Genomic DNA, 12,106 nt, shown 5'->3' with positions numbered 1-12,106 from the left:
CGCGCTGTGGGAAGATTTCATGGTAGATTTCCCGTCTGGGGGAACCCCCCCCCCCCCCCCGCGCCCCCAAATCGTCCATCCCGACGTGTCGACACGTCTCGATCGCGACGATATACACTTAATATACACTTGACGACGACGACATAAAGCATCACTAGGTCGTCGTCCGAGCGGATGGTTCGTCGTGCACGCGACTGCGTGGAGCGCGCGCGCGCTCCGCGGCGGCATCACCCCTGAGTGCGTGCGGTGCGTGACGACACGCGCGGACGGAGCCAAACCAGATCTATATCTGGGAGCGCCGGCTGTCGGAACCTGAACAGGTGGCCCCAGAGCGGACAGGGGGCAGCTGGCGGGCTCGGTAATCTGCTGCTGACCAACCATGCGGAGCCGGGCGGCGGGCTGGGCTCTTTAAGGCTCCGCTGGTGGGCGCAGGTCTGCTCACTTCGCTGGAGGTCTCGCCCCCCTTCCCCGCCGCGGGGGCCGTGGAGGTTGTTCCGTCTCTCCGTCTCCCCGCCTCTCGTCTCAGGTGGCCCGAGGGATCTGCAGCTGGACGCTATGCTCTGGAGCCCGCTTTTCACTTGGATTTTGTAGACCGCTCTCGCAGGCGATCGGACCCGCGACTTTCTATCTGCAGATCTACACCGACCCGAGACAGCATGTTGCCAGAAATCAATAATAAGGTGAGGCGATTGTTGAATTATAGTTATTTTAATTTTTTTTTTCTTCTAAATCGATCTTTTTTTTTTTTTTTAACTAGAACAAAAACCTAATAGATTTGCATGAGGAGAAAAGGGAGCGGACGTTGACATCGTGAAGAGAAATAGGCTCCATTTCGTTGTCGTGTTCATGTTGTGCAGTCCTAAGATTCTAATTGAACGTATCCCCCCCCTCCCCTCAGGGGAGTCCTGTCCCAATCTTTGAATTCCACTTTTATGACTTTGTCATCGTTTTACCAATTTATTTATTAAGTTTATTTATTTATGTATTTATTTATTTGATTTGATTTGATCAGTTGTATCGTCATTGCGGTTATTACTGTCCATCCATACTGACTATCATTTGTCACGAATCCATTCAGGGAAATCCTCTCCCAATCTTTCAATTCCACTTTTTATAATAATAATAATAATAACAATTAATAATAATAATAATAATAATAATAATAATTATTATTATTATTATTATTATTATTATGACTATATTTAATTTTTTTTTTTTTTTATCACCATTTCCACTCAGGAGAATCTTGGCCTTGTCTTTGAATCCCACTTTTACTTTGTCGCTCTTGGCTGCGCTTTCCCCTACGCTCACCCCCGGGGCCTTTAACCGGTTTTTTTAGTGCCAAGTCGTGATGAAAAATAAGATCTATTCCAGGATTTATTTTCGTAGTTGTTGTGTTGACACATTCGGTGGCTCAGTCTATATGCGGTGTATTTTTCACACCTTACATGGCTACCCATATAAATGTAACCCCTGCCTCTCGGGGGATCATCATGGCATCCATTACTTTAATGAAAATCCCAGTCAACCAAATGGAGCACTTTGGGGCTATTGAAACTCTCTACCATTAATGTTGCTTGGAATGCGTATGGGATGTGTATTTATTAATGATGTTGACGTGTATTTATTCATTATGTTGTGTACTCCAAATACTGCAGGGGCCCCCTGCACGTGTGTTGGTGTTTACCAGTAGTTACACCAGCTTTTATTGCTTTTTTGACCTTATGACCAAGTGACCTTTTAAAACCTTAATAAGCTGAAGCCAACCTCCTACGCCTGTTGGAGAGCTCCTATACCCCCCTGCGGAGAGACCCCTAGATCCATGATTCCCTGCAAAGACACACACACGTGCGCTGAGCACAGCATGTATACTGTATGTGATTAATAGTGCTTCATGTTAGTAGTTGTAAACCTTAAATACCAGTACACAGCGAGTACCGTCGTTTCAGTCATGCACACACACGCACGCACACACGCACGCACACATGCACGCACACACACCTACACACACACACACACACACACATTTCTGTTCTCCCACGCCTATAAAAACCAATGAAATGCTATCCACTCAAACTCACCCCCTGCTATCACCACCCCCCCGAACTGTCAAGGAACGGATAGACTGGGTGACGCTGATACCAAAGGTTAAACAAACCGCCCGTTACAAGATTGATACTCCTTCATTGATATTGGCACATGTCTTGAGCTAACCTTAAGCACTTCCTGTTGGACTGGCATCCTTGCACATGCTATGATCTCCCAGGGCTTCCACTCAGGGCTCAGTGCAAATTAGAAAGACTTTATTTACTTACAGGTCTTTACGAATGACGTTGGGTTGCCAGGTCTGCAGCCTTGACCCACATCTACAGCCAATGCTCACAATCCCCAGTGATTGGTGGAATTATTAGTATTGAACAGTTTCTCTGGTTTGTTATCTTCTCAGAATTGTTTTGTTTTGTCAATCAGGGGAGTGGACTTGTCACAATATTTGGCTTCACTATATCCAACAACCAACCAGTACAAGCTGGAGTCGTTCCAAACCACTTTGCAAATACGGTTGCACTTTGGTGTCAACAGACCTCGCGGGGCTTACAACGCCCTCCGTTAAAACCCCTGTTGCACCTGTAAACGGCTTCACACCAGGCCCAGCCTCACCCAACGTCTCCCCCCTCCCTCAGCACCTAAGCCTTTTTCCACCCATATGGTCACGCTGTCCACATTCGACACGCTCAGGCGCTGATTAATAAGGCATGTGGCAGCTCGACTCTGTTGCCATGAGGAGCAGCAGGCAGGAGGGAGACACCAGCGGTTCTTTTTAAATATTATTTAGAACACCATTTACACAGTCTTACGCCCTCCCCCACCCCTGACCGACCAACCAAACACATCCATTCTAAAGGATCTGTGCACGTGTCCGCCCCACCAACACGCATCTGCACAGTGCACACGCCAGAAGGTGAACAAGGGGATGTAGGGTACTGCGGGGAAATCATTCTCGAGCACTATCGAGGCAGCAGTAATTTATTTCAGGATTATGCTGCAATTATTCTTTTTTTTCCGCTCATCTGGCTGTAACCCCTCTCGGCCGCCCCCACAGTCAGTGTGTTTTTTTGGGTGCGTAGTTATTCTCTTTCCTTATGTAAGATGACTCCCAGATAAGATTTAATTCTGTCAGCGATGGGGGCTGCATCGAATGGACGACCACAATAGACTTGTGTCCTCGCTCCCACGTTTTGGGAACCACCTCATTGATATTGTATCGTTCTTTTCACATATACCTTTAATTTCCTCCTGCAGTCATCTCGACCAGAGGCTTTCCCTCACCCCCACAGACTGCAAACAGAGGCAAACCGTCTGGGAACCAACCGTCCTTACTCTCAGGTACAGTAAGATCCTCCACCCCTGTAGGTCCGAGGTAGCAAGTGGAGCCCACAACCCCAAACTCCCTCTGTAAAACGCTTTCCTCAAAGCAGATGACCCAGCTTTGACTGCTGCTTGAAATGGCTCTGTAAGACAAAATAAATAGTAATAATAAGTGAAATGATAATGATAATAATAATAATAGCACTTATGGTAATTTTAACAGTACAATTTTTTAAATTATAATAGTAATGCAAAGGCTATAGGGGTGTCTTGGTGAAGCAGCATGCGCTCCCCCCAGTTGTGCATGGCACGTCACTGTGTTTACTTCCTTTGCCTGTTATGGCAGGTGCTGCAGACTATATTTAGTCCTATCTCTATTCGTTAGTAAGGTGGCATTAGCTGGCGGAGCCTGTGGCAGCCCATACACGTGAGCTGAAATACTGGAGTTATCTTTAGCCTGCTAAGCCCCCCCCCCCTGCTGTTATATAAAATACAAAAAAACATGCATCTGAGAATTAAATCTATGCCTATTATAGTGTATTGCCCGAGGAGACTCAAGGGAAGCTCAGACGATGCACGGTATGGGTCAGATACCACATTATTACACATGGTTATAATGTGTAGCAGAAATAAAAAAGAAATCCATCACAGTCAGTGTGAAAATGTCCTTCTTGACCCAGATACACCCCCGTCGGGATCCCCCAATAATTACCAGTGAACTTGGCTCGGTAATGGAGGTGTAGTTTTGCCCCAGCTCGTTACGGCAGAGCCCATGAGACGTGTGATTGTGCTAGCCGAGCGAGCGGCACGGCACAGTACGTCTGCAGGTGAAGAGTAGGGCAGGCGCCATTCACCCCCCCCCCCACACACAGATGCCACGGTGACAGGCGCTGTCAGGACCCGGAGCGTGGGGCTTTTGTCCCCCCCTTCAATCTCCTTCGCCCTCAACAGTAATTCCAGCCTGCCGCTACCCTGCTACCCCGTCACCCGAGCCTCCGCGTGCAGAGAGGGCTGTGAAGGGATGTGAAGGGAGCTAGCTCGCTGGCTATGGCCATGAGAAAAGAGAACACGCGGAAAGGCCGACGAGCTGTAAGCCGCTCGAAACAAACACCCCGAACCGAACGAAAGAGGCGAGCGGCGGCGTGTAGCTACATCCGAATAACTTCATTGTGTCTCCAGGGGGTCGATCTTTAACCCCTCATTCTGTCCGTCTGAGCCTTTGACTATGGTAAATGTGTTGTTATTCTCTCCATCAACAGGTTCAGTCAGTGTAATTGTATCCTCTAATTGTCTTCGTCGGACTACTCTGTGTTCTACTTCATTCTATTTCATTTTATTTAGTTGGGTTTCCACTTCGTCTCTCTCTCTCTCTCTCTCTCTCTCTCTCTCGCTCTCTCTCTCTCTCCGGGTACAGAAGTTTGGTCCTGGAGTGGGGACACTGCCTCAGATTGAGCCACCCGTGGTCCAGGTGATGGTCAGCAATGCCAAAAACCAACATCTGCAGTCTGACACCATCCTGCCACAAATTGCCAATAAGGGCATCCCAAATAATTATCCGGTGAGACACTGTACCACCCAGGTTAACTCTGACGTTGTCCAGATGTAATTGCGTTGAAACCAAAATGCCTGATATTTGAAATCTGAACTGTGTGTGTGTGTGTGTGTGTGTTTGTGTCTGTGTGTCTGTGTGTCTGTGTGTGTGTGTGTGTGTGTAATCCGGTACAGGATGAGAGGCCTAAGCCTGCACAGCAGTTTGGCGTGCGGTTAGGAACAGCGAAGGAGAACCTGCCAGACACGCTGACCACCAAGAGTCTCGGCAACAAGCTGGAAAAGGAGAAAGTCTATGAGGGACAGAGGCTGCCGATGTCCCCCCTAGGTAACATACTTTGAAAGGATATAATATTAATAGAAAATGGCTTCCGTAATGAATCCATTTTGAGTCATCATTTCATGCTCACGTCTTCCTTTTCTCCCCCTGCCCGGCTCAGAGGCGCTGAAGAACTTCCAGGAGCGTATTACCGAGTTCGAGCAGGAGGAGATCATGGACTACTCAGAGGTCTGGTTCCTGGGCCTGGGCTCCCAGAAGATTGACGCTTCCCTAGGCACGCCCCAGAATTCAGGATATGACGACGAGCATGGAAGCTACATACGGGTAATATTTTAAAGGGAACTGATAATTGATGACCGAAACCTACCAAATTGAACCAGGGGAACCAGGGAAGCATAAAGTGCTGTTAGTGCGCTTGCAATACCTAACACATCCTCTAAGTATTGCAGCGGCACCTTTTCCACATTGGCGCTAAATGCAATATAGAAAAAATACATTTGAGTAATTTTACCTCAATTATTGCTTTGAACATTGCTTTCATGCATAGGTGCCGATTTATGTTTCTGCCGGTGGGTGCTCAAAACAGTTGGGGGTGGGGGTAAGATACTGTATTTACCCCGTTATAAACGGGCTTTATTTTGTGTCGTTCAACATGGAAATAGTAAAATAAAATATATCTAAAATAAAAAACGGATTTGGAAAAAGTAGTGAAACGCACACATTTCAGCACCATAGGATTTGAACAGCGACCAACACACACACACCCACACACCACACATAAAATATATACAGGTACTGGAGATCAAAAGTTGAACTAATGATACACACCATAAAAACAGCGCGCATATACAGTCGGCCTATCAAGTGCATTTTTCCCCCGTGTGCTCGGGCCCAGAAGCACCCACAGAATCAAGGCCTATGCTTTCATGTATCTTCTCAAGTTGTCTGTTCGCCTTCTAATTTATATGGAGCTTGGTAAAAAAATGTGACACTGCATCGAAAACCGACGAAACCCGATTGGTTCATAACAGGAAGCTACATTGAAGCTATATGAAACCTTATTGGCTCAAAACACACCAAAAATCTGTGATAAGTGTTTCCGTTATGGGTCCACCAAAATGTTGCTGCGGAGCGGCCAGATACAGTCGAATCAGTCGAATCCACGTGAGGGGTTTTCTGCAGAGAGGCTGTCTAATGTTTTTGTAGGTCGGTGAGCCCATTGGCCTCAGTTAATTGTTGGCTGTACAGGAGGGTCACCAGGGACGCCAATCCAAATTGATACCGGACTCAATGTCTGGTGGAAAAAGGCCCGTGTGGTCTCCTGAAAGGCATTTCGGATGTTAGTCGGACTCTGAGCCTTCTCAGACCGACAGAGAGACTCTTACCATTGAATGCGACACACAAGAACAGTGCTACCGTTGAGCATCTCACGTCAACGATCATCAAGTGTATATTGTTTGGAATGTTTTCACATACAACTTTCTATTTTGTTTTTTCAGGTGCTGCATGATCACATTGCCTTCAGGTTCGAGGTGTTGGAGGTCATCGGGAAAGGCTCCTTTGGTCAGGTCCTAAAATGTCTGGACCACAAGACCAACGAGATGGTAGCCATCAAGATGATACGCAATAAGAAAAGGTAAACACAAAATTATTACAACATTAATACATTAATGCATACATTAACAGTAATCCACTGTATATACAGTAAGATTATAAGATATAAGATGAAGCTTTATTAATCCTTGGTTGAAATGTCACATACTGTATTCACCACTGTAGTACACTACAAAAAGCAATGCAAATGCAGACAGTGGCCGATGTTTTAGCATATTTTAAGTATTTGCAGTGCAGTGATACACAATCGCGAATAAAGCTTTTTGCCTCCGCCCCTCTCACTCTCACCAAAACAATGTGTTTTTATTTCAGATGTAGGCCACTTTCTTTTACGTCTCCTTATGGACACTTTCTCCGTGACTCTCTCCCCGATCACACCCTCTCCATGCGTGATGCACAGAACATAATCTTAACGAGTCGTGTCCCGTTCCTCCGTGCCCTGTCCCCACACTGTTTTTATTTGTTTTCTTTGGAGGAGCAGGGCACGGCGATCGGGGCACATGGAGAACCGTGTTCGCGTCAATTCACACATATAAAAATAAATGTATGATTCCCCTTATTTGTAATTCCCCAGTGAAATGTTATCCCTGCGCATTTTGTAGCTCATCATTAATTTAGTTAGTGGAGGCCTGAATGAATCTATGAAGGGTGTGGGTGTTGTGTTGCCACCTCGGGTGGAACTCAGCGCATTGGATTTAACCCTACCACCGGAACCCTTTACGCACGTTTCTACTTCTTAAAACCCTTGACCCAGGCAAGGCGAGAAATCTCTCGTTTTGTCATACCTGCGCTGAAGTTTTGTACCGGTCCGTTTGAACGCATGGGTGTCATCTGAAAACCTTGGCGCGGTTTCATCCGAGTGTGTTTTCTGGTTCTAACAGGAGTGACAGAGTTAAGACTATTAACAAGATGAACTTCACTACTATAGAATCTAAACAGTCGTTTACATGCAAGTTAAAATCACCCACTAAAATTACTCTCGCCTATTTGTAAAGTCTGCATTGATGTAGTCAACATATTGACTGATTTGATTCATAGAATGTATGGAATGAACTTTCTATCGTGTTCCAACACGTCACATTTGACCCTGGTTCAAAATCATTAGGGTCACTAGATGTTTGCCCGACACACGATCCTCCGCAACCCCCAGGCGGAGCCTTTGCACGCACAGCTGGCCCGTGGTTAAGTTACATTTTTCGTAGTCTGCAGATCACCGGGGCCCTGACAGGGCTCAGCAGTAACGGTTGCCGTTAAAGAGTGGCATCCGCTCTGGTAGAAAAATAGGGACAGCAAACAAAACAACGTGCACCCCAAGATAAATAAGTCTGTTTCATTAGTGATATTTAGATATTGCTGTTACAGTCGGAGCCAGACGTGCACGTGCGTTGACTCACGTGTGCACCGGTGAGCACAGGCACCTGTAAAGAGACAATGGCGAAGCAAGTTAACTTGTTTGACTTTGGGGTGAAAAGTTCGACTAACCCGTCAACATCACCATAACCCTAACCCAAAGAACCAGATGAACCAGTGAAATACCATTACTTCTACTATGATTAGACTACACTACTCTGACACTGCGCTGATTTTGCCAAGTCTATTCAGTGTCTAAGTTGAAAGGTGTGTTCAAGGGCTTAGTAAATTCAGTGATCAATAGTGTTATCAGGGCCAAGTCAGAGACCAAAATTCATTGAATCGCGTCTTCATGACCAATGGACTTCAAACCCAGTCAGTGCATGTCAAATTGAATACTGTGACTGAAGTGTGGATGCTTCTTGGACACATTTTGTCCTTACAATATACAGACTGGACGGGAAACAACCCTGGTGATCCCACGCATGATCTTTCCCTTCAAAACCACCTTTTTATTCATTTCTTTGTGACCAGGTTCCATCACCAAGCTCTGGTGGAGCTGAAGATCCTGGATGCGGTGAAGAGGAAAGACAAGGACAACCTGCACAACGTCATCCACATGAAGGAGTACTTCTACTTCCGCAACCACCTCTGCATCTCCTTTGAGCTCCTTGGGTGAGTCGTTTGTGAATTTTGATGGTCAGTTTTTGGGTTTGTCGAAAATCTCTTTAAAGGGTCACCCGCAAGGCACACCATCGCACGATATGACTCCGCAGGGGGCCATGGTGATCCCTCGCCTTTATCTACAGCGGTGAAGACACACACACACAGGCACTCACACGTGTTCTAGTTGGCAATTAAAGGAGCTTTGTTGGCGTGTTTAAAGACATTAGTGAATAATTGATCAAAGTTATTAGAGGTAAGCCACTTCTCTCCTGGTTCAAGAACGCAGTTTGATCGCTCAGTCACCTCACCTCCAGCAAACGGGGCCACCGAGCGATTTGCCCGTGGATCTTGTGACACGTGTTGAAGTGTGCATGGGCTGCCGTAACGCTCGAAACATATTTGTGGGAAGGGAGCTCTGTAAAGCGCTCAGGCTGAATGACTCTTAGAGGACGCTTTGGACCGTCGCCTTGTCTAGCATTACAGTCACTGAATCCCTTAGTTAAGGCCTTGATTAGGGCCCCCCCTATCTCTTTCTCAAGCTTGCTTCGGGGTGCGAAGGCTCCAGTTACACCGTCCAAAGAGGTTTATGCTCATTTGCAAGTAGATCGCACCCACATCCTTTCTCATTGCAGAGCAAGAGTTGCCAGGCGAGGTGAAAAAAGAAACCGTGTGCAGCAGCACTAAAAGTTAGTAACCACCAATGGAATGGAGTGTAATGGGGCTAATGTTCCGACAGGGTGAACCTGTATGAGCTGATCAAGAAGAACAACTTCCAGGGTTTCAGTCTGGCGCTGATCCGACGCTTCGCCCACGCGCTGCTCCGCTGCCTCCAGATGCTGCACAGGGAGAAGATCATCCACTGCGACCTCAAACCGGTACGTTCGTTTGGATTGATGACCATTTTTCTTAGTTTTGTCAGGGAAAAAAAAGTGGTGGAGGCTAGGACACATTTTACATTTAAATGTTTACCCAAATATGTTGTAATTGAATGATTGTAAAGTACAACTACAATTAAATGAGCTTCACACCGAATGCGTATCCGTATCAGAGCAGTCGGATCCTACATCCCTAGTGGCAGCCGGATGAACTGTCTGAGTTTTGAATCCCAAAATATGGGAAAATGAGAGGGCTCGTGTTTGTATTTTGCTCAGCTGGACATGTCCATGAATGAGAATTTAAAACTCCCTTTATATAGTGTTTGCAAAGAAGAAAATACACAACTCACTTGCATAAAAAAGATTCATTGATAGTGAATATGGTGACATCCAATGTTAACATTAATAACGTCATTATTTTATACAAGCCACTTAAATCTTACTCCATAAGAATGAATGGACCACTGTGATTTTATATTCCCATGTTAAAACTCATTATCTATCACTCCACCTTGTGGAGTCATCTCCTGCTTTATCATCAGACTTTATGTCTCGTTAACTATTCCTATGTTTGCTTTTCTCTGGATGAACAGGAGAACATTCTTTTGTCTCAAAGAGGACAAGGGAACATCAAAGTGGTCGACTTCGGGTCGAGCTGTTATGAACAACAGAGGGGTGAGCGCCCGGATGGAAACCAAGCCGATATTCAGATATTCAGATATTCAGGCGACTTTGGCCAGTGAAAGTGACAATGCTCTGTCGTCGTCCCTCCTCTCTAGTATACACCTACATCCAGAGCCGCTTCTACCGCTCCCCGGAGGTGATCCTGGGCCACCCCTACAGCATGGCCATCGACATGTGGAGCCTGGGCTGCATCCTGGCCGAGCTCTACACAGGCTACCCCCTCTTCCCCGGGGAGAGCGAGGTGGAGCAGGTAGCCTGCATGATGGAGGTATGACACGCCCATAACCAAGAGCTTCTGTTGGTGTCGTTGATCCCCTATTCCCAAAACTGCGATCTTGAATTTTGAACATTGGTTGAATTTTGTTGTTATTGCTACCGGCAGGTTCTTGGAATGCCTCCAGAGGATTTTGTGCAGACGGCGTCGAGGAGGAGGTTGTTCTACGGTGAGAGGATCCACGTGCATGATGATGTATGATTAGGCTGGGTCTGTAAGTGGCCGATGTGCTAACCCGCCGCTGTTTTTGACAACTGCCTCCAGATTCGAAGGGAAACCCCAGGAACATCACTAACAGCAAGGGGAAGAAGAGGAAACCCAACTCCAAGGAGCTCTCTGCTGCGCTGAAAACCAATGACGCGCCGTTCCTCGACTTCATCAAGCGCTGCCTCACGTAATGCTCCTTTTGCATCAGCGTCTCATTTGGTAGCAAAATGTACATCTAGTTTGACAAGCATTGGTTAATGCTGCATGATAAGAGTCTTACAATCCACCTGTTCTCTAGTTGGGATCCGACCAAGCGCATGACTCCTGATGAGGGCATTCAGCACGACTGGGTCCTTGAGGGCAACTTCAACAAAATCCGCACAAAAACCCGACTGCCGACGAAGAAAGTCTCCGAGAGCTCAGGCAGCACAGAAAACAGTGAACACAATAATCGCAAACAATTCAGCAGCAGGCCGGGTAGGATCTTGATTCAGGATCTTCCTGACTTTCCTTTTTTTTTGTGATTTCTGATTTCCCACGGCCATGACACCGCTTTATCATTCTCCCTCATAGCTCCTCCAGTCTACAATCTATCTATCTCTATCTCTCTCTATCGCTCTCTCTCTCTATCTCTCTTGCTATCTATCTATCTATCTAACAACTACAGTAAAGGGAATACTCCCCTGAAAACAAATAAAATGCTAACCCTAACACATCTATGGCAATCACACAATCGACATACTCTATTTGTCACATTTACTTACTAAGGACATTATTTGGAGTTGACAAACTTCAGCATATTCACTGTGCCATGCCTTGTGCTTACGTGACCCGGCAGAGAGGCTCAGCTCAGAGGGCAGCAGCAGCGACAGGCTCAACAAGAGAGACGGCTCAACCACGCGGGGGAAAGCGGCCCCCGCCGAGCGCCTGCGGCCCATCGGGGCCTCGGCCGAGGAGGAGGTGTGCGAGACTGGGACCGCGCAGCTGAGCGGAGACGGAGCCCGGCCCGTCCACATCATCCTCCAGCCCCAGCAGGACGTCCAGCGGCAGGAGGCGTCGTCCCGGTGTCTGCCCCCCATCATCTGAGGGTGTGGGAGGGGTGTTGCTCCACGGGTAATGGGAGTGGAGGATTCATCACCAGTCAAACAGGACTGTGTGGTTATTGACGTGGATTAGCTTTATCATGACGTTCTCCATTTATCGTGTACTCCTATCCTCCTGATTTACTTGCTTTAGAGAAGT

The 12,106-nt window shown here is 46.8% G+C and overlaps 1 protein-coding gene across 1 annotated transcript; it reads left to right on the top strand.

Moving 5' to 3' along the window:
• Positions 1-454: 454 nt before the first annotated feature.
• On the top strand, positions 455-11,950 carry dyrk4 (dual-specificity tyrosine-(Y)-phosphorylation regulated kinase 4; the record flags this gene model as incomplete). The annotated part of the gene is made up of 14 exons (XM_080002389.1): positions 455-680; positions 3,301-3,384; positions 4,781-4,924; positions 5,092-5,242; positions 5,355-5,518; positions 6,694-6,830; positions 8,693-8,833; positions 9,561-9,699; positions 10,293-10,374; positions 10,479-10,651; positions 10,766-10,826; positions 10,922-11,051; positions 11,163-11,341; positions 11,703-11,950. Exons 1-14 carry the CDS (start codon positions 657-659, stop codon positions 11,948-11,950), a joined length of 1,857 nt encoding a protein of 618 aa, XP_079858515.1. The 5' UTR covers positions 455-656.
• Positions 11,951-12,106: the final 156 nt, after the last annotated feature.

This window comes from Zeus faber (assembly GCF_960531495.2).
Source record: "Zeus faber genome assembly, chromosome: 6".
In the NCBI taxonomy this organism is placed as follows: Eukaryota; Metazoa; Chordata; class Actinopteri; order Zeiformes; family Zeidae; genus Zeus; species Zeus faber.
The sequence above is the reverse complement of the archived record's forward strand: the minus strand, read 5'-3'. Positions and strand labels throughout refer to the sequence as shown.